Source organism: Schistocerca americana, chromosome X (genome assembly GCF_021461395.2).
Source record: "Schistocerca americana isolate TAMUIC-IGC-003095 chromosome X, iqSchAmer2.1, whole genome shotgun sequence".
NCBI lineage: Eukaryota > Metazoa > Arthropoda > Insecta > Orthoptera > Acrididae > Schistocerca > Schistocerca americana.
The window spans coordinates 153,701,541-153,725,078 of NC_060130.1; the positions used below are offsets into that span (position 1 = coordinate 153,701,541).

Here is a 23,538-nt window from a genome sequence, read left to right on the forward strand (position 1 = left end):
CTGTCTGATCAGTGTATATGCTGCAGCAACGTCCTCAAATAGGAACATTTTGACCACCGCTTACATATTTAATTTTGCCACAAAGATGATGGGGAATTGTTTGAATGTTTTGCTACTTGCTATACAGAGCACCAACTGAAGATATCTACAGTATTCATGAGTGCATATTATGTGAGGTATGAAATTGTGGTTTAACTTTTAGCCAAATGTTTAAATACTGCAGATATGTGGTTATAAAAGACTAAAGCACTCCATATTGCTGACTTGAATCCACCACTGCTGAAGAACCTCAAGGTCCTTATTCTTATGAAGAATGTGTGAGAGACAGTGTCACATTTGATTAGTAACAGTCTTTGAAATGTAAGTCAAACCTAAAAGCACCTTGTCAGACAAGGGAAAAGCAGTACCGTACTGGATGAACATAGATGGTAAAATATCCACACATTACGATTGTTAAAAAAATTCAATTTGTCCATTGTGAATGTGAAATATAGGTGGAAAAATGGAACTGCAGTAAGACATAAGAGTTGAGCAGAAATAACATCAATCTTAAAGGCATCTATTTTTGAGCTTTTTTCTGAAGCCAGACAAAAGTTGTTTAGTGTCAGTAATAGCACATTTCATTACAATGCCTTAGATATACTGGTAGCTAATGATATAGGAGTAAAAGAATTTACAGTTTCCCTAACTTGGATTACTTGCTACAAGAAATCACATAAAATTTCATCCCGCTCCAGACAGGATAAGGTATGTCTCAGACATACTAGATTCCTGTCGGGGAGGTAGGAAAAAAAACTAAAACAAAAATTTAAATTTATTTCTGAAATTAGACTACTCCCATAGTCCATGTACCTAATCTCTTCTCTTTTTTGGCATGCCTGAAGGAGGGTTAAACACAACAATTCCAATGATCAGTCTGTATTGTTCAGTGTTATCTCTGTTATATGGTTCTCTTCAAGAATACACCACTTGTGGAAAGATGAATGCTACTCAAGGAAAATCTTGCATTAGTCTCACTGAAGAATAAAAATGAGGGAAAGCAAAATGTTGCAGTTATTATGTGTCACTCTTATCTTCCATTCCGCATAGTTATATCCCTTCTCTTTCTACATGAGAATTCTGAACCACTGTTGGTTGCATTTAGAAATCACACTGACAAAGCAATAAAGATTCCACTTCAACCATTAGACCAAAAATTTTTTGTTAGTGCAGTTTTCAGTCTACCAGTACGAGAACATTCTAAAGTCACAATTGCAACTGCCAGTTCACTATCAGTTTTCCTCTCCTCCATTTCAAAAATTAATTAAATATGGCACTCATCAAAATATACCAATATTAGGTCACACTCATTCCTATTTTCAGCTCAGTTTTACTTAAAAAAAGACAAAAAAAGAAAGATAAAAGTCTGCTGTGACTCACAGCACTCTAAATGTCATCCTTAATTTATGTTCATGGTGCACAAATAATTTATGTTTGGGGCAATTTATCAGTATTTTGCAGTATCACAATGGTTACTTGTACCTTGAAAATCTTGTATTTATTTGCATTTAGTCTTTATGTCTTTGGAAAGAATGTTATGAATAAAATGTAAGTTGTGTTAGTCTTCAAATATTAACCCTTTAAATGCTCTGGACATATTAATGTGTGCAGCACGTGCCTTTGTACCTGTCCCTGTGTGCTCTGGATGTGTTTACCTGTGCCACCAGTCCCTCTACCTGGTACTCTGAACGTGTCTACATGTAAACACATTCAGAATACCAGGTAGAAGGACTGGTGGTGTGTGTAAACACGTTCAGAGCACACAGGGACGGGTACAAAGGAATGTGAATTAACATGTCCAGAGCAGTTAAAGGGTTAAGTCATGTTTCACTCACCTATGATCTGTGATTCAGTCCTTGTCTCAAAAATATATGGAAACAGTGACAGAGCACTGCTCATAAAATGCAAAAAATCAAGGCTGTACTCCAGACAGTTTCAAGCACTGAAATAGTGCCAAAAATGTGAAAATTCAAATTTTTTTGAGTAAAATTCAGTTCATGTTAGCAACTAAAATTTAGTATAAGGAATTTTTAAAAGTTCTGGTAATGTGTTATGACAGATATTACCACTCTACAGTTTTTAAAATATTTATTCTAACAGTCTCTGTTGCAGTCTGTCATGCAAGATATCTAGTTTTAATAACATAATGATCATCTTTAGATGTGATTAATCATGAGTTGTCAAAAGCCAATTTTTTTATAAAACAACACAGTCATTAGCTGTAAAATAAAATGATGGACCCACTGACTCATGTTACAAATCTGCTATTTTTTTAACAACAATCATATTGACCATCTAGGATCATGTCGACAACTTCAGTTCCTCTTCTTCCTTTGTTATTGTTTCCTATTTTTCCAGTATTCCCTCATTTTCTCCCCATGAAGTCTCTTCCTTTCTTCTGTCCATTTTGTTCCAAATTTTTTATTTCTTCTGCTTTTAAAGCCTTCCAAATTTAGTATTTTATTTTTAAAATGGTTTCTTTCTGCTATTTCTGATTCTTTGATGTCGTTTCTTTCTACATCTTTCCGTACTTCTGTAATCCATACTACTGTCGATTTCTTTTTCCAGATAATAGGAGTATTTGTTTTGTTAGTCTATTTCCATCCATTCAGTAGAAGTGCCCATAAAAGGTTAATCTTCATTTGGCCACTACTTTAGATATTTTCTCTATATTTTTGTAGATCTCCTCATTACTTCTTATTTTCCAACCATCTGCATTTTTTATTGTGCCCATTGTTTTTCTAATAATCCATCTTTCCAGTACCTTGAGTTTGTCCATCTTATAGTTCATTATTAGGCATTCAGATCAATATAAACATTCTCGTTGTACCACTGTGGTGTAGTGTTTTAGTTTTGTTTTTCTAGATATACATTTCTTGTTGTAAATATTTTTGGTCAAGACCATATGCTCTTTCCATTTTGTTGATTCTTACATCTATTGCAGATTTTTCTAGTCCATTATTTTGTATAGTTTCTCGAAGATATTTAAATTTATTTACTCACTCTATTTTACCTATTTGTGTTTCCATGAATTTTGGTGCATTATTTTATATTTGTCATGAATTTTGCGTTTTCAGCTGAAATTTTGAGACCAGTTCTGTTCGCTATTTTTTCCAGAAGGTTTATTTGAATAATTGCTTCTGTCAGGTTTTCTGAAAGTATTGCAAAATCATCTGCAAAAGTCAAGCATTTGTTTTCCTTCCCAGAGTGATTGCTTCAATTTTGTGATTTTTTGGCTTCGAATTCCAGATCCTTACAATTTTTTCTAGAACACAATTAAACAGTAAAGGTGATAAACCATCACCTAGTCTAACACCAGTTTTTATTTCAAATGGCTGAGATACTTTTACCATAAATTTGACTTCAGATATTGTACATGTTAGTGTTTCACAAATTATATTTTCTAATTTTGATTTAATGCCAAATTCTCTAGTGTTTCTCTGTCTATACAATCAAATGCATTCTTGAAATCAATAAATGACACTATTATTGGTTTGCTGGTTAACATTCTATGGTGAATTATTGACTTTAAGCTAAAAGTCTGTTCTGCACAGTATCTTTCCTTTCCAAAAACCACCCTGATATTCTCCCAGTTGTTTGTTGACTGTTCATTTATTTTAAAAAAATCTAACTTTTCACAACTGGTGATTAATCAGATCTGAAGATGATGTTTAGGTGATTGAAACTAGTTATCATGTGTGACAAATTGCAACTGAGACTGTTAGAATAAATATTTTAAATTTTTTTTAAAAGCTGACTGACAATGAGAAATAAATTAAAACAGCATTTGACATTGCTTGTCTGATTATTCTCTCATCAGCAGATGGTTTGCAATTGAACTGTTTCAAAGCCACATACCTGAGCCTAATTGTGGAGTGACACTCATTGTTTCATCACAATACATGCTGCCTCTAAAGCTAGCCTGAGGACTTTGTGACAGATGCATCAACAGCATTGCTGATCGTACATGTAATGTGATCCACCCACTTCAGGACAATGTCTTTGTGTTCAAAACAGCCAGTTGGGTGTACAGCATGTAGTTTTCTTTGTTGAGGATCCATCATGGTGGTTCTCTCTGAGGTACTGCTCTATATCAGATTGCTGAGGGAACTTTTTGCTTTCTAGGAACCCTCAGCTACAATAACTGGTTCCAAAGTTAGTTTCACTGTCTGATTCTTTGGTGTTACTGTTATCTGATATATTCACTTTATTATCTGAGCACTTTCCAATAAATTACAGGTGGTAGCAGAAAAGCTAGGATTCTTACATCATCACAAGTCAGCTGCTGTAAGTTATGCATCTTGGACTGTGGATGTGCAGATGTTGTGTCAGAATTGTAAATTCACATGTGAGTGTGGTGAACCATACAGGAATAAGCTTACATCATGATATAGTGATTTGTTTAGCCCCAGATAAGGAGGACTGTCTTCTCCCGGGCTGAAGTGTTGCGAGTTGAGCATGCATTTCAAATAATACAAGTGTTACAACAAACATTTTGGCAGATATGTGATCTGGTTTCCCAGCATATTTATAACTTGTGGAATTCTTAGATGACTGGTTGCCTCATGTTTTAATTACTACATGATATTTCAGCAAACAGACTTGTCACCAACTTCAGGTAGTCTTGATATTTCACAGGTGGCCAAGAGCTATGTGATACAGTGCAGCAGATTTCAGTCACATATTCTGAAGTGGTAAACAAGTTCTCTTCACCAGTAGCCATCTCTTCATTTTCTCTGCAATTCCAGGCTCGTACCAGGTATTGTTTGCAGCAATTCTCTTTGTTTCCAATTTTCTCAAACTGGTTTTCTCTGGAATGTCTGCATTTTGAGGACAAGTGCTATAAATGTTTATGTAGAGGCCACAATGCAAAAGTATGCTGTAGGACAGCAGGCACTAGACCACCCCAGCCAACGCCTAAAATTTCATAATTACTGGCAACAGTGTAAGACAGTCTAGTGATCTTTCTTTCTGATACCAAGACACTGGTCTCAGTTATGAACCAGTCTTAATACTTGTGTGTGTGTGTGTGTGTGTGTGTGTGTGTGTGTGTGTGTGTGTGAGTGTGTGTGTGTGTGTGTGTGTGTGTGTGTGTGTGTGTGAGCACTCAATGAAGCACACTCAAAGTTTTGGACACATTATCAACATCAGGTGCCACTTTTACATTGTGTGTAACTGATGGTAACATATGATCATGTATCACAGACAATGACATCATTGGTTGTGGCAGATCCTTCAGGTGAGAGCATATTTGGCCTCAATGCATACCCCACTTTTGAATTTTCATTACTCCATGCAGTGCTTTCCTTCAGCTTGTCATTACCCTGTGCTGCCATTGATACACTTCATTTGGACCACTGCCTGGGCCTGGATTGGACAAAGTAGTTAACTATCATATATACATTGTCTTAAAGTGGGAAGCAAATCCTAGACTTTATAACACCCATTCAAGTCTGTTGACTGTTAAGGATGGGATTAAGATGGAACTAAATGAACTAGAACACCAACAAGTTCTTGCCACCCACTTCAACAGTCAGTGGGCTTCACTGTTAGTAGTGGTCAGGAAACCTGGGAGCTCTCAACAGTTGTGTGGAGACTCTAAGGAAACCATGAGTGCTCAAGTGGACATTGATTCATAACCTTTGCCTTGTTACAGATTAAATCTTTTCCAAACATTAAGGAGGTAAACTGTTCTCCAAAATCAATGTTGCAGAGGCATATTTACAGTTGGCTCTTGATGAAGATTTGCTGAAGGTATTAGTCTTGCAAACACCATTCTATCTTCATCAAAAATAATAGGTTGCCTTCTGATGTGGCTAGTGCCCCCATCATATTACAGTAGCTTGTTGAACAGAATATTACTGAAATTCTATATTATGTAAGTGAACTTGACAATATTCTGATCACTTGTCATACAACAGACAGACATTTGCTCAGTCTCTACCAGGTTTGAAAGCTTCACTTTGTTATCTACCATTTACAGCAAGAACTGCTGTCTAATAATAGCATAGCATCATGAGGTCCATAGCTAATATTTGAACACAAATAAAACAGTTTTTTATGTCAATCATTTATTTATTATATCATTAAGCACTGAATGGTCAACACCATAACTATAAGATTATGCAGTTATATCCCTAGTATTAGTGAGAAGCATAGACATGTTTTTGCAGCAGCAGATGAAGTGGACAACAGGTTATGTTTCTTCTTTTTAGCTAAATGAAAATTTAAAACAGATGTTGCACATTGCTAGGTGCTGAATGCATCCTTCACTGAACATGAGGTTTCATCAGTGAGTACTATCAGGAATATAACTGCGTAATATTCCACTGATGATGATAATGATGATGATGATGGTGTGAACCACTGAAATGCTTCGTGTTATAAAAAATGACTGATACAGGAAATTGTTTTACTTGCATCAGGAATTGTTTATAAAAATTAAAAAGAAATATCTTGGTGAATGTATAACTGTGGTGAAAACTAACATATGCCATACCATCCTCCAACGTCCTACAAAATATTGGCCGGCTTTTAACACCATCACCTTTGCTGGTAAACGCACAAACTTCTATACTGTAGTTACAGAATCGATCAAGATTAGTTAATTCCAATTTATTGTCTCTTGTTATTTGTTCCACAGGATGTGAGAAGTCTGGAAATAAAATTTCAACAAAATGTTAAAAATTACTGGAATATTTCACAGTTAAGGTTAATAAGTCCAGATTTGTAAAAAAACTAGTTACAGATATTATGCTCTATCAGGCCATACTTTAAAAGAAGAATGGGTATTTTCATATGCTGTTACTTATTAAGATTTAAGAATTTTAAAGTGATAGCTGACAGTCCTTCAATGTGAAACTTATGTTACTGGTCTTTAATTTACCAAAAGTATACACTGACAAATGAGGTTATGCACAAGCCTGATACATCAGTTTGCATAAGCACACAAAACAGAATGAAGCTTGTGGTTCCTGCTTACAACGATGCACATCGATTAATGACTCTGCATAGGTCAATATGAGCTGAAGGTACATGCTTTGCCTATGAAAGCTGATGTTTAGCACAAAAAATTATGCACTTCACAAAATAAAAATAAATAGTATCTTATGCCCATAACAGCAATGAACTACAATTAGAATCAGACACCTCATACAAATACCTGGTGTAACTATTTGTAGGGACATGAAATGGAATGATACCATAGGCTCAGTCGTGGGTAAAGTAGGTGACAGACTTTGGTTTATTCATAGAATACTCCGGAAATTCAATAAGTGTAAAAAGGAGTTTACTTACAAATCACTCATGTGACCCATTCTAAAATATTGTTCAAGTGTGTGGGACCCATACCACATAGTACTAACAGGTGACACTGAACATACACAGAGAAGGGGAGCACAAAAGCTGACAGGTTTGTGTGATCAATGGGAGAGTGTCACAGAGATGCTGAAGAAACAGAACTGGCAGACTCTTCAGGGTAGACATAATCTATACTGGGAAAGCCAACTTGCAAAGTTTCAAAAACTGGGTTTCATTGATGACTCTAGGAATGTAGTACAGCCCCCTATGTATTGCTCACATTGGGATCATGAGGGTAAGATTAGATTAATTACAGCAAACACCGAGGCATGTAAACGATCATTGTTCCAAGACTGAGTATGTGAATGGAACGTGAAAGAGCCTTAATAAATGGTACAGTGGGGGATATGCTCTGCCATTAACTTCACAATGGTTTGCTGTTTTTATGTGCAGGTTCCAGGTTATGGGCCCATGATCACTGATCCTCAGCAACAGGAACCTCTATGTTTGATACACAGCAACATAACGAGTGTCTCTGGCCCACAATCTCACAGTAGAGTGAAATATGTTTTCATATTAGTTGATGATTGTTCATGATATGCAGTAACATGTTTGCTAAAAGTCAAAAGTGAAGTATTTCAGTCATTCAAAGAATACATAGTGTATGCAGAAAATTTCCAACAGAAAAAAACAGGAATTCTACATTCATACAATGGACAACAGAGGCAAAGGTATGAGTCAAGAATTAGAAGCAAATCTGCAAAATGAATGAATTCGGAGGCAGCTGACCATTCTTGGCACACCTCAACACTATGGTGAAGCAGCATTGTTTAATCAGAACTTTTCATATACTGTGTGATGCACGCTTTTTGAGAGTGAAATGTCACAAAATTGCTGGAGAAAAGCAATAGCAACGACCAATTCTTATAAAATAGATGTCTGACAACAGAAAATGTCAAAGGATGTCCCTTCAAAGAATGATATGGACAAGCACCAAATATCAATCATCTGAAATTATTCAGATGTTGTGCATGGGCAAAAATGAAAAACCTACTACGGCAAATTTGAACCAAAAGGGCAAATTCTTGTAATAGCTGGATATTAAGAACTCATGAAAGCCTACAGGCTGTGGAAAATCCAGAAACAGGAAGTATAACAATTACCAGAGATGTTGTATTTCATGAAAATGTCTTTCCCATAAAATTGAACAAAGGTGTTGCAAAAGTAATTGATCCAAGGACCATAACCACTGCAAATGATGAAGGAGCATCACATAATGTAGATGTTGTGGAAACAGGAAAAGCATCTGACATTAAACAAAATGAAGATTTAGGAACATGTGTGAGCTCCAAACATATTGATGTAGAAAAGGTGACTGAATGGGAGGATGAGAGAGCTGAGAATGATTACTCTATAACACATGATAATAATAGTAAACTAAGTGCACCTACAATAAATGAAATCTACAGAACACATTCTGAGTGACAAGTCAAACCAATGAAACAGCTGATACACAAGTCATAACGAAAAGAAGAAGGTGTGAGCAGTTGAAAAGGAGACAACAAGAGGAAAAAGATCCATGAAGTGTAGAGGAAGCCATGTCAGTTGATGATAAAAACAAATTAGTGTCAGAAGACCTGGAAAACCTAATGCAAAACTGCAAAACCAAACCTGGACATTTTCACCACACATGAAGTTTATGTGAGATTACCTATAGGTTTCACTGATGTCACTGGCAAACTATCAAGAAAATTCAGTGGAATATCAGATCACAAGAAACTGAACAATGAAAAATGGATCTGCAGGTCTGAAAAGTACATCTATGGATTGAATCAGTCTTTCAGCAGATGGAATGATATACTCAACAAGTTCCTGTGCCAACAAGGGATGCTGCAGTACGTAACTGACTCACGTATTTACTATGACCTTGAGTATGTACTCATAGTAACTACATATGTGGATGATGAAATGATGTACAGCAAGAAAAGTGAAATAAAGGAAAGCACTGAATCTGAGGTAAGAGCTCTTAAGGTACCATGATGTCCAGTAAGTTTGAGACATGAGAGAAGATGGAACATTGATTTTAGACCAAACAGAGTATACAAAAGAAAGCTTAAAAGAATTCCAAATGGAAAACTGCAAACCTGTGAAAACACCTCTCATCATGAATGTAAAGCTACTAAATGTGACAGATGAAGATAAGCCTGAGGAACAGGATGGATCAATATACAGAATCACAACTGGAAGTCTTCTATACTTGGCAACTAGTGCAAGACCAGATGTAGCATATCCTGTGGCTTATTTGTAACATATCCAGTGACTTATTTGAGCAAGTTCAGCAGCAATCCAAGTGAGGAGCACTGGCGTGACATCAAATGCCCACTACATTATTTGCAAGGTACAGAAAATGATGCACTTGCTTACCACAAGATTGTATACCAATGCAGACTGGAGAGTTGATCCAGATCACTAAAAATCCTTCAGTGGTTGCTTGAAAGATTTTGGAAGTGTGGCTATAAGCTGGAGTAGCAGAAAACAACAAAGTGTTGCATCACTGAAGAAGAGTTTCTTTGCACTGGGTGAATCCGTAAGAGAAACAAAGTGTATGAACAATTTTCTCACTGAGATTGGTCAAGATTGTTTTATGTCCCATCGTACAAAGATTTTCATTGATAATACAGATGCAAAGAAATCTTGCCAAAAATTGTGATGCTTCAGAAAGAACCAAGCATATCAATTCAAACATTTTCTTCATACAAGAGGAGATGGAACCCAACAATGTAGGTTTGGAATATACTGCAAGTGAGAAGAATATGCTGACTGTCTGACAAAGCCAATTGACTACCTGATAAGGAAAACTCATTAGAGGTTAATGGGGTTAAGGACTAGCAGTGGTATCAGTGTGTAGATTGTTGAGACCCCATTGTTGTCTTCTTGTAATGATGTATTGTAAAAGGTGTTCTGCATGTATGTTAAAATAAATGTGCTGTTTCATTTGTGATGTGTTGTGCATATGAGTGTAAACCCTACCATTTTTCTAGAGAAGATTGACAAATGCATTCCAGTGTTGCAGGGACAAACAATTTGCACAGATCCACCCAAAATAATTATTACAACCAACTGAGCCATCAAATATTTCATACAGTTCAAAAAATTCTCAATGTATCTTTCACATGACATCAAATATTGAGACTATGGCCTGTAATTATTATGTCACCATAATTTAATGGTATGTTGTTGTTGTTGTTGTTGTTGTGGTCTTCAGTCCTGAGACTGGTTTGATGCAGCTCTCCATGCTACTCTATCCTGTGCGAGCTTCTTCATCTCCCAGTACCTACTACAACCTACATCCATTTGAATCCGCTTGGTGTATTCATCTCTTGGTCTCCCTCTACGATTTTTACCCTCCATGCTGCCCTCCAGTACTAAATTGGTGATCCCTTGATGCCTCAGAACATGTTCTACCAACCAATCCCTTCTTCTAGTCAAGCTGTGCCACAAACTTCTCTTCTCCCCAATCCTCTTCAACACCTCCTCATTAGTTACGTGATCTACCCATCCAATCTTCAGCATTCTTCTGTAGCACCACATTTTCGAAGCTTCTATTCTCTTCTTGTCTAAACTATTTATCATCCACGTTTCACTTCCATACATGGCTACACTCCATACAAATACTTTCAGAAACGACTTCCTGACACTTAAATCTATACTCGATGTTAACAAATTTCTCTTCTTCAGAAATGCTTTCCTTGCCATTGCCAGTCCATTTTATATCCTCTCTACTTCAACCATCATTAGTTATTTTGTTCCCCAAATAGCAAAACTCTTTTACTACTTTAAGTGTTTCATTTCCTACTCTAATAGCCTCAGCATCACCTGACTTAATTTGACTACATTCCATTATCCTCGTTTTGCTTTTGTTGATGTTCATCTTATATCCTCCTCTCAAGACATTATCCATTCCATTCAACTGCTCTTCCAAGTCCTTTGCTGTCTCTGACAGAATTACAATGTCATTGGCGAACCTCAAAGTTTTTATTTCTTCTCCATGGATTTTAATACCTACTCCAAATTTTTCTTTTGTTTCCTTCACTGCTTGCTCAATATACATATTGAATAACATCAGGGAGAGGCTACAACCCTGTCTCACTCCCTTCCCAACCACTGCTTCCCTTTCATGCCCCTCAACTCTTATAACTGCCATTTGGTTTCTATACAAATTGTAAGTAGCCTTTCGCTCCCTATATTTTACCATGCCACCTTCAGAATTTGAAAGAGAGCATTCCAGTCAACATTGTCAAAAGCTTTCTCTAAGTCTACAAATGCTAGAAACGTAGGTTTGCCTTTCCTTAATCTAGCTTCTAAGATAAGTCGTAGGGTCAGTATTGCCTCACGTGTTCCAATATTTCTACGGAATCCAAACTGATCTTCCCCTAGGTCAGCTTCTACTAGTTTTTCCATTTGTCTGTAAAGAATTCGCATTAGTATTTTGCAGCCGTGACTTATTAAATTGATAGTTCGGTAATTTTCCCATCTGTCAACACCTGCTTTCTTTGGGATTGGAATTATTATATTCTTCTTGAAGTCTGAGGGTATTTCACCTGTCTCATACATCTTGCTCACCAGATGGTAGAGTTTTGTCAGGACTGGCTCTCCCATGGCCGTCAGTAGTTCTAATGGAATGTTGTCTACTCCCGGGGCCTTGTTTCGACTCAGGTCTTTCAGTGCTCTGTCTTCACGCAGTATCATATCTCCCATTTCATCTTCACCTACATCCTCTTCCATTTCCATAATATTGTCCTCAAGTACATCGCCCTTGTATAGACCCTCTATATATTCCTTCCACCTTTCTGCTTTCCCTTCTTTGCTTAGAACTGGGTTTCCATCTGAGCTCTTAATATTCATACAAGTGGTTCTCTTTTCTCCAAAGGTCTCTTTAATTTTCCTGTAGGCAGTATCTATCTTACCCCTAGTGAGATAAGCCTCTACATCCTTACATTTATCCTCTAGCCATCCCTGCTAAGCCATTTTGCACTTCCTGTCGATCTCATTTTTGAGACGTTTGTATTCCTTTTTGCCTGCTTCATTTACTGCATTTTTATATTTTCTCCATTCATAAATTAAATTCATTATTTCTTCTGTTACCCAAGGATTTCTACTAGCCCTCAATTTTTAACTACTTGATCCTTTGCTGCCTTCACTACTTCATCCCTCAAAGCCACCCATTCTTCTTCTACTGTATTTCTTTCCCCCATTCCTGCCATTTGTTCCCTTACGCTCTCCCTGAAACTCTGTACAACCTCTGGTTTAGTCAGTATATCCAGATCCCACCTCCTTAAATCCCACCTTTTTGCAGTTTCTTCAGTTTTAATCTACAGTTCATAACCAATAGATTGTGGTCAGACTCCACATCTGCCCCTGGAAATGTCTTACAATTTAAAACCTGGTTCCTAAATCTCTGTCTTACCATTATATAATCTATCTGAAATCTGTCAGTATCTCCAGGATTCTTCCATGTATAAAACCTTCTTTTATGATTCTTGATCCAAGTGTTAGCTATGATTAAGTTGTGCTCTGTGCAAAATTCTACCAGGCGGCTTCCTCTTTCATTTCTTACTCCCAATCCATATTCACCTACTACGTTTCCTTCTCTCCCTTTTCCTACTACCGAATTCCAGTCAGCCATGACTATTAAATTTTCATCTCCCTTCACTATCTGAATAATTTCTTTTATTTCGTCATAGATTTCTTTAATTTCTTCGTCATCTGCAGAGCTAGTTGGCATATAAACTTGTGCTACTGTAGTAGGCGTGGGCTTTGTGTCTATCTTGGCCACAATAATGCGTTCACTATGCTGTTTGTAGTAGCTTCACTAATTCCCACTATATCTAACTTTAACCTGTCCATTTCCCTTTTTAAATTTTCTAACTTACCTGCCCGATTAAGGGATCTGACATTCCACGCTGTGATCCATAGAACGCCAGTTTTCTTTCTCCTGATAACGACGTCCTCCTGAGTAGTCCCCGCCCGGAGATCTGAATGGGGGACTATTTTACCTCCAGAATATTTTACCCAAGCGGACGCCATCATCATTAACCATACAGTAAAGCTGCATGCCCTTGGGAAAAATTATGGCTGTAGTTTCCCCTTGCTTTCAACCATTCGCAGTACCAGCAGAGCAAGGCTGTTTTGGTTAGTGTTACAAGGCCAGATCAGTCAATCATCCAGACTGTTGCCCCTGCAACTACTGAAAAGGCTGCTGCCCCTCTTCAGGAACCACACGTTTGTCTGGCCTCTCAACAGATACCCCTCCGTTGTGGTTGCACCTACGGTACGGCTATCTGTATCACTGAGGCACGGAAGCATCCCCACCAACGGCAAGGTCCATGGTTCATTGGGGGGGATTTAATGGTAATCAAAATAAAAAACAGCTCTCTCTTTGTCTTCAAGAATCAATGCAACACAATGGACACTTCTGCAAGGAACATTATATGGCAAATTTAAATGGAGGATGTGTAGCACCACAGACATACCATGCATCCTGGATCTGATATCATACTTTTTAAATATCTCTGCAAAAGAAGAATCTGCCCAATAAAATTCTCTATGAAGAACAGCAGTACCACTATTCATGGAGATTTCAGCATCAATTTTCTATCATAAAACAACATCCACAAAGAACTGGTGTCATTAATGTTTGACTTTAACTTACTTCTGACAGTGACACTTTAAGAAAATGAAGATGCTTCCAATGAAACAGTCTTTGACAGTTTCTTTCTAGGTTCCACGTAAGGTAGCTAAGTTAGCAATATGAGATTGATTTGCTCTGATTTATTTTGTGTTCCATAGGTCCAACTGTGTTGGATTCACAAGGACATAGAACGTGTCAGTTTTTTCCAAATACAATCTGATAATCTTATAGCATATACAGAAATTTGAGTACATAATTATATAATAATTTATACAACAAATTCTTTGGGCAGCAATACAGAAAAAGAAAATACATATTTTCTTAGAATCATTAAAGCACTACAGAAAACAGATACAGAACACACACAGATACAGAGCTCAGGTTAAATAACACTCTCGGCAATACGAGTTTTCCAGCCTTACAAAAATATGCAAATGACGAATTCAAAACTAGCGAACGGAAGTTGCTAGCTGGCCACAAACCAGTTAGAAAGATCAGATACATAAAAACACTTAGGGGCAGTCCACAAAAGGGACAATGGGGAGAAGTTCACCACAAAACACAGCAAATGACAAATTTATTGACCTCTTTTCTTTTAAATACCTTCAAACCAAATTCATCATAAAAGAGCTCAATGAAAGAAAGAATGGCACAGGAAAAGGGATACTGTATACTTATGAACTTGGGCTATGTTCTGATAATGGGCCCTCCAGAAAAACACCAATGGAACTTACTTAGAATTAACATCTTATTCCATACTATGACTCAAGAAATAATAACCAAAAGTATATCTGGCTATAGCTTTTTCAATAAACAACATAAAATCATTACACAAATCCACAATCACAGTATCACTAATTAAAATAATGTTCTGTCTTGACCACATTTTTCCATAGTCTGATGCAAGTTGTAAAGTCTATTAAAATAAAATGAAAACAAGGCAGAACATTAAATTAGTTAGTGCTAACAACAACTACCATACCTTCTACACCAAAAAGTCCATCCACTAAGGCCTTAACTGTCTCTCAACATGTGTTGAAATGAACAATATCCTCCCAAAACCCTTCCTACCTCTCCCAAAGTAGCAGCCTCCTGTCCACTCAACCTATGAAATACTCTGGACAATTCATGTTCAGCTCCTTCTTTGAGCCCTTTGATATGAAATACTTGTCACATGCATACACCCAACATGTCCTGCTCTAGTATATTTCATCTTATTAAATGCAGTGCTACAACGGAAAGGTGCCTAATTAATTACCATTATCAACTATATAAGTCAATAGACTTCCATGGTCAGTTTCAATTTGGAAAAAAAAAAAAAAAAAAAAAAAAAAATCGTTTTGTGTATTAGGCCACCTTGTTACGAAAAACTAAAAACAAAGAAAATACCAACATTTTGAACATCTTTGCAGTGACCCAGAAGAGGAGAGGAAGGCCAAACCATTATGAAACACTAAAAACAGCTGAAATATCAATATTTCATCCTGAAGAGGACCATTGCAAGTATGATCAAAACATCAGTATTTTAAACAATGGAAAATCCAAGATGGAATAATGACAACATTGTGAAAAAGATAAATTGCTACTCATTTCCACTACCTATCCTTTTCATAAATTGCCATTTTTTGTAGTGTTTCATAATGATGTGGCTTAATACCAAAAATGATTTTAGTCAAATATCAATATGTTTTCAATTATTTTATGGCTTTTATGTGGGCCTGATGATCAACCAGCTATTTTCAGTACATATGAATGGCCACTGCTAAAAGGTTGCCTAATGCAAATTTGATTACTTAGTGATAAGTATACATTTGACCACAAGATAACTTACTCCAGTTACTGCTTCACTACATGTATCATCTGGATTAAATTGGCCAAGAAAATTCCCAAAGGAAATAATATTCAAGAATCATAAATAAAATTAATAAATTTCACTAGGAAAAGATATGAAACAGCCATATTCTAAGGCAGAGAACACAAGATCGTTATGGATTGAAGAAAGAAAGTTATATGCAGGGAGGGGGGGTGGGGGGGGGGGGAATACTGGAAGAACTTGTAACAACAAAAAAAGAAAATTAATTGAAGCTTGAACGTGGCCACAGTTGGTCAATATGAAACAAAAATAAATTTGTAGCAACAAATAAAAGTTTGATCAATTCATTCCAAATTTATGAATGCATTATTCCCTTTTAACTTTTGGTCCACAAAGAGCTAATAACTCTGTACTATTATTCAGTAGACTAGGAAGAGACTAATTGGAAGAAGTTATGTCAGGACTACATGAAATGATGATCCAACACTGTAAGTCTTAGATCTGCACTCTATTCTTTTTTTTCCCCCCCACATTACATCATTATTAGGATATTGAAGAAAATGACCACTAGTTAAAAAATATGTAATCATGTTTTTCTGGGACAATGTCTGACTGAGCCTTCCACCACTGATGAAATTACCATGTTTTAGCAATATCAACTGATGCAATAGCTGAGATCCTCTTTGGAGTGAAACATTTACTTACTACTTGGCTTGATACATGGAAAAATATCAAAAAGAAAGCAACACATTCAGTAGCTCTAGAAAACTTTATTTCCTCCCTCTGGCAAAACAGAGAACAAGAGAGAGATGTGACAAAGCTACAATCCATTACTTCATTCTAGAATGACTGAAGACAAACTTCTAAAACTAAACTGTGAATCAGTCGAGAACCTGTGCTACAAGAAATAAGCAACCACTTTATCATTCACTGCCTTTCTGAAAATTTTTGAGAAGACAAGTAACAAAAATATTCAGTTATCAATCATGCATGAGGGAGTCTGCTTTTACCGTACACACTGCCATCATATCCTAACCTCTGTTACAGTTGCTCATGTCTGCCATCATTCTTTTCCTTTAACTTTGGTCATCATTATCTACAGTTCCTAGAAGAAAATATTCCTGCATTTGCTCATTTGCACTTGTTGTGACTTGGAACACATCGAAAAACACAATTACAAGAATTTCACAGTTTATTATGTCACAAATGGACAGGTCTACAGAACTGGTACAAACTAGAGATGGTAACAGATTTGCAGAAGGATAGGGTAATTGGGGGTAAAAGAGCACATGGGGAAATTTCTTTATCAACCTAAATTGGAAAATGAAGAAATAAGAGAAAAAGAAAATCCTCAGAATAGTACTCATATACTCATGAGCAGAACGAAATCCAAGAATCTTGTTCTTTAGAAGCATTATATTTTATGTTGTTTAATTACTACACAATACTGTTGGAATTAGCATACACATTGAAAGGAGGGTAAAAATTATAGAAAGAATAGCTCTAGTTTATAAAACAACTTTTTTTTTTACCTTCAAAGTCTGCCAGTGAGCGGTAGAGTACTTTGTAACCCTTCAGTATTCCATTGATAGCAGATTCTGGAGGACTAGACCACAGCACTAAAATTCTCTGTGAGGACAATGCTGTGCACTGAAAATCACTAGGTGGTGCTCCTGGCACTGAAACAGAAGCCCAGACAAAATTCAGATTTTTAAAAAAATAATAAATTAGCTGTACAAAACATAGTCTCATGCACTTAAAAGTGCGTACTCCAGTATCAGTATCAATAAATTCAGCAGCTTTGTCATCCTGAAGAGGAACACTGTAAAGATAGTCAAAATTTCAATTTTGTCTCATTGTTGTTTTTAACATTATGATTTGGTTTAATACCCAACAGGATTTTATTTGAATGTACACTGAATGTCAAAACCTATGCACACACTCATATATTAGTGATCTGTAGGGGCAGGAAGTTTATATTCATATGTGTACGTAGAAGTAGCAGAGGAATACAAAGGAGAAACTGTTTGAGGATCTCATCTTTCTGATGAGATGACATCATACTAAAATTTCTTTTGCTGCCATCACACTTTAGAACAAGAAAAGCAAATAACTTCTACAAACTTCCAATACATCTATTACTTAGGGAAAGAATCCAGCACCTATGTGGTACAATAGATTTTTTCAACAGCACACGAATAGGGAAATATCTATAGCTAGCATCCGAGTTATTGGCAATTTACTTGGACCAACACATAGACAAGCCTGCATGTGAAACAATCAGTATAAAACCACCAAATGAAGCAGTTTATCACACTCACTCCAGAGAAAGGAAAAGCTCTGCCCAAACAGGATACATCTTGGATAGTGGCGAATCCATCACTGCAGATCACTGACAATGCAAGAATTTAAATTATTCAATGACACCCCAGTACATGCTAGCAGAGGACATCATAAAATATGTCGAAGTGTTGTTACCTTCACTGCAGGCATGGTCCAAATATCAGAATATCGGAACCTCGAATGTGACAACACAGCTAAAATTCAGGAAGTGTAGGAAACCTTAAAATGGAGATGGAAAGGAGTAACACTAACTTTGCAGGAGTTTTTGAAATAAGATAGTATGGCTGTGGAGAATTGCAGGCAGATTATATTAATCATTTTTCCATAGTTCATGAATATGACTTTTCATAATGATGTGTAACATGTCAGTTTAACAAAAGGTTTCTTTACATGCTGTAATTTAAGAGGTTTTTTTAAGATTGCTATTTTATAGCTAAACATTCATCTACCAAGTACAAGGAGTTGTCATTCAGACATGATTATGATTTGTTTTTAAGTTTTAGCTGGCTGGCTTTTAGACTTTTGATGCTATTTTGTAGGTGATCAAAGACTTTCGTGGCAGTATAATTCAACCCCTTCTGTGCCAAAGTTAGATTTAACTCAAAGTGGTGAAGATCAGCCTCATTCGCTGGGCTCCAGCTATTATTCTGATTACATGCTTTTGGGCAGTGAATAATTTTACCCTTAATGATGAATTACCCCAAAATATGATTTCATACAAAAGTCAGGAATGAAAATAGTCATAGTAAGCTAATTTACTACATTGCCAAAATTTGCAATAACCCTAACAGCATAAGTAGCTGAACTCAAATGTTATGTCTTTCTTCCAATTCAATCTCTCATCAATGCACAAGTCCAAATATTTGAAATATTTTTCCTTAGCTGCAGATGTCCGTTCAAACTCTATATTTATCAATGGTGTTGTGCCATTTATTGTACAAAACTGTATATGCAGTGTTTAATCAAAATTTAAGGAGAGTCCCACAATGTAGGAAAAGATGGATTGCTTTCTGGCCTGAGCTGCCGGAGTTGGTGGTCATGTGTGTGTGAGGTGTGCTTGCTTATGTGTACAAACAGTGCGTGTATCTCTCTGACTGAGGCTGAAAGCTTTATGTAAGTGTCTTTTAATGGTGCCTGTTTGCAACTTAATGTGTCTTCTTAATGGTAAGTAGCACTCTGTCTTTTCCTACATTGCTGATATTCTTACATGGCATTCCAATTATCTGATATTAAAGAGAGTCCATTTGCAGAGAACCACTTAATAATTTTCTTAAAGGTATTATTTACAATTTCCCCAGCTTGTTTGTTGGGTGTGAGTCCCATGCTTGTATCATCAGGAAAAAGAACTAGCTTTGCATCTTTGTGAATATAGACTGGTAAGTCATTAATATATATTAAAACCAATAAAAGACCCAAAACTGAACATTAAGAGACCCTATTCTTTGCATTTCCTCAGTTTGAGGAATCTGCCGATTTTTGCATGTTATGTGAACTGTTCATTTCAACCTTCTGTCCTCTTCCAGTTAAATACGAATTAAACTATTTGCACAGTGTCCTACTCATACCACAATACTTAAGCTCATCTAGAAGAACTCCATCTTTACACAATCAAAAGCCTTTGAGAGATGACAGAAAATCCCAGTTGGTGATGTTCAGTTATTCAGTGCATATAATATTTGATTAGAGAAATCATATATAGTATTTTCTACTGAAAAGCTTTTCTGAAAACTAAACTTGCATTTTGTTAGTACTTTACTTTTACAAATATGTAAAGCTACTCTTGAATACATTCCTCTTTCAAGAATTTTGGACAAAGCTGTCAAAGGTGAGATTGGGCAGTAGTTGTTGACATCAGACCTATCCCCTTTTTATGCAATGGTTTAACAATAGCATATTTCAGTGTATCAGAAAAATGTCCAGTTTCAGTGGGCTATTACATATGTGGCTGAGAATCTTAGTTACCAGTTGGGAACAAGCTTTCAGTACTTTGCAGGAGATGCCATCAATTCCATGTTAGCAACTACTTTTCAGGGAGTTTATTATTTTCCAAACATCAGAAAGAGAGGTGGGTAGAATTTCAATTTTATCAAACTGCCTAGATATTGTCTCTTCCATACATAGCTTTGCCTTTTCTAATGAACATCTGGATCCTATTTTCTCCACAACATTTAAAAAATGATTATTAAAAATATTTTCAACCTCTGACTTATTGTTAATAAACTTTTCATTCAGTTTGATGGTAATCTAGTCTTCCTGTGCTGTTAGTTGCCCTGTTTCCCTTTCAACAATATTCAAATTGTTTTAATTTTGTTATCAGAGTTGCTAACCTCAGACATGATACACTTACTTCAGGACTTTGCAATAACTTTGCTTAATGTAGTACAACAGTTTTTATTTTGGGTCATTACTCTTTCTTGCTATTAGATACATTTCCCTTTTCTAGTTACAAGATATTTTTATTCCTTTAGTAACACATGGTATTTTACATGATTTCTTATGGGTGTATTTCAATTTTTCTTAGGATAACCTGTTTTCAAAAATACTCACAAACATATCATGGAACATGTTATATTTTTAATTAGCATCAGTTTCCCGGTGCACCTCATCCCAGTCTAACTGCTGCCAGCTTTCCCTAAAATTTGTAGTCATTAAATTGTTAATTGGACATATCATTTTGGAGGACTGTTTTGCATTACTGTATGGAGGTTTGTCATATAATGTAACTAGCTGTGCATCCTGATTAGAAAGGCCATTCTTAACAGGATAAATGTTTATTTGATTAAATTTATCTTAGTCTATGAAAATATTATGTATTAGTGTGCTGCTTTCCTGTACAACCCAAGTAGGAAATTCAATAACTGATGTCAAATTGAAAGAACCAAGTAGTACTTCAAGACCATTCTTCCTATCATACTCTTTCAGGAAATCGACATTGAAAGCCCCATAAATATTAATTTGCTTCTCTCTGTCTGACAGATAGCACAACAATAAAACCAAGTTTTTCAGAAAGTGTTGAAAATTTCCCAATGGGGAGCTATACAGGGTGGTCCATTGATAGTGACTGGGCCAAATATCTCACAAAATAAGCATCAAATGAAAAAACTACAAAAAACGAAACTCGTCTAGCTCAAACGGGGAAACCAGATGGCATTATGGTTGGCCCGCTAGATGGGCTTCCATAGATCAAACGGATATCAACTGCGTTTTTTTAAATAGGAACCCCCATTTTTTGTTACATATTCGTGTAGTATGTAAATAAATATGAATGTTTTACTTGGACCACTTTTTACGCTTTGTGATAGATGGCGCTGTAATAGTCACAAGGTATAAGTACGTGGTATCACATAGCATTCCACCAGTGTGGACGGTATTTGCTTCGTGATACATTACCTGTGTTAAAATGGACCATTTACCAATTATGTAAGTCACAAACGTATAAGTACATGGTATCACATAGCATTTGGCCTGAGCGGACGGTATTTGCTTCGTGATACATTACCTATGTTAAAATGGACCATTTACCAATTACAGAAAAGGTCAACATTGTGTTGATGTATGGCTGTTGGGATCAAAATGCCCAATGGGGGTGTGCTATGTATGCTTCTCGGTATCCTCGATGACATCATCCAAGTGTCCGGACCCTTCGCCAGATAGTTACGCTATTTAAGGAAGTGTTCAGTCACATGTGAAACATCGACCATGACCTGCAACAAATGGTGATGCCAAGTAGATGTTTTAGCTGCTGTTGTGGCTAATCTGCCCATCAATAGCAGACAAATTGCGTGAGAATTGGGAATCTCAAAAACGTTGGTGTTGAGGTTGCTACATCAACATCGATTGCACCCGTACCATATTTCTATGGACCAGGAATTATATGGCGGCGACTTTGAACATCATGTACAGTTCTGCTACTGGGCACAGAGGGATTACAGGACGATGACAGATGTTTTGCATTCTTTCTATTTAGTGACAAAGTGTCACTCACCAACAGCGGTAATGTAAACCGGCATAATATGCAGTATTCGGTAACGGAAAATCCACAATGGCTGTGACAAGTGGAACATCAGTTTCCTTGGTGGGTTAATGTATAGTGCGGCATTATGGGAGGAAGGATAATTGGCCCCCATTTTACTGATGGCAATCTAGATGGTGCAATGTATGCTGATTTCCTATGTAATGTTCTACTAATGTTACTACAAGATGTTTCACTGCATGACAGAATGACGAAGTATTTCCAACATGATGGATGTCTGGCACATAGCTCATGTGCAGTTGAAGTGGTATTCAATAGCATATTTCATGACAGGTGGATTGGTCATCGAAGCACCATACCATGGCCCGCACGTTCACCGGATTTCACGTCCCCGGATTTCTTTCTGTGGGTAAAGTTGAAGTATATTTGCTATCGTGATCCACCAAAAATGCCTGACAATATGTGTCAGCACACTGTCAATGCGTGTGTGAACATTACAGAAGGTGAACTACTCGCTGTTGAGAGGAATGTCGTTACACATATTGCTAAATGCATTGAGGTTGACGGACATCGTTTTGAGCATTTATTGCATTAATGTGATATTTACAAGTAATTTACGCTGTAACAGCATGTGTTCTCAGAAATGGTAAGTTCACAAAGGTACATGTATCACATTGGAACAACCAAAATGAAACGTTCAAATGTACCTACGTTCTGTATTTTAATTTAAAAAACCTACCTGTTACCAACTGTTCATCTAAAATTGTGAGCCATATGTTTGTGACTATCACAGCGCCATCTGTCACAAAACAAAAAAAGTGATCCAACTATAACATTCATATTTCTTTACATACTGCACAAATATGTAATAAAAAATGGGGGTTCCTATTTTATAAAAACACAGTTGATATCCATTTGACCTATGGCAGTGCCAACCATAGCACCATCTGGTTTCCCCCTGCAAGCTAGACTAGTTTCGTTCTTTGTAGTTTTTTCGTTTGATGCTTATTTCATGAGATATTTGGCCCAGTCACGATCAATGGACACCCCTCCCCCCTCCCCGTATACAGTTACAATTATAAAATTGTATTTATATAGTTTCAGCTCACATGCCCATTCTTCTATATGTTGCTCTACTCAAAATTTTTTAGTTCCTACATGTTTCACACTGTGGTAGCTTTTAACACAGTTGGCAACTACTTCTTTTTCCACATTGTCTCAGCTTATATACACCTACGTTTACCTCTTCCATATCTGTGAGTATATGATGTTCAGACAAGTATAGTACATCTATTACATTCTCTGTTTCTAAATCTTCCAAACAAACAAGTAGTTCATCTACTTTGTTTTTTAACCACCTGATATTCTGATGCAGTATAC

General features: G+C 36.5%; 1 protein-coding gene across 1 annotated transcript in view; it reads right to left on the reverse strand.

Annotated features, from left to right (window-relative positions):
• The window catches only part of LOC124555875 (Down syndrome cell adhesion molecule-like protein Dscam2), a 238,007-nt gene that overhangs the window by 143,800 nt on the left and 70,669 nt on the right, over positions 1-23,538 (reverse strand). Inside the window, exons 6-7 of the mRNA XM_047129937.1 lie at positions 17,375-17,521; positions 6,539-6,694 (exon numbers count right to left, since the gene is read on the reverse strand). Of these exons, the coding sequence (XP_046985893.1) occupies positions 6,539-6,694; positions 17,375-17,521 (303 nt within the window). The remainder of the gene's footprint in view (positions 1-6,538; positions 6,695-17,374; positions 17,522-23,538) is intronic.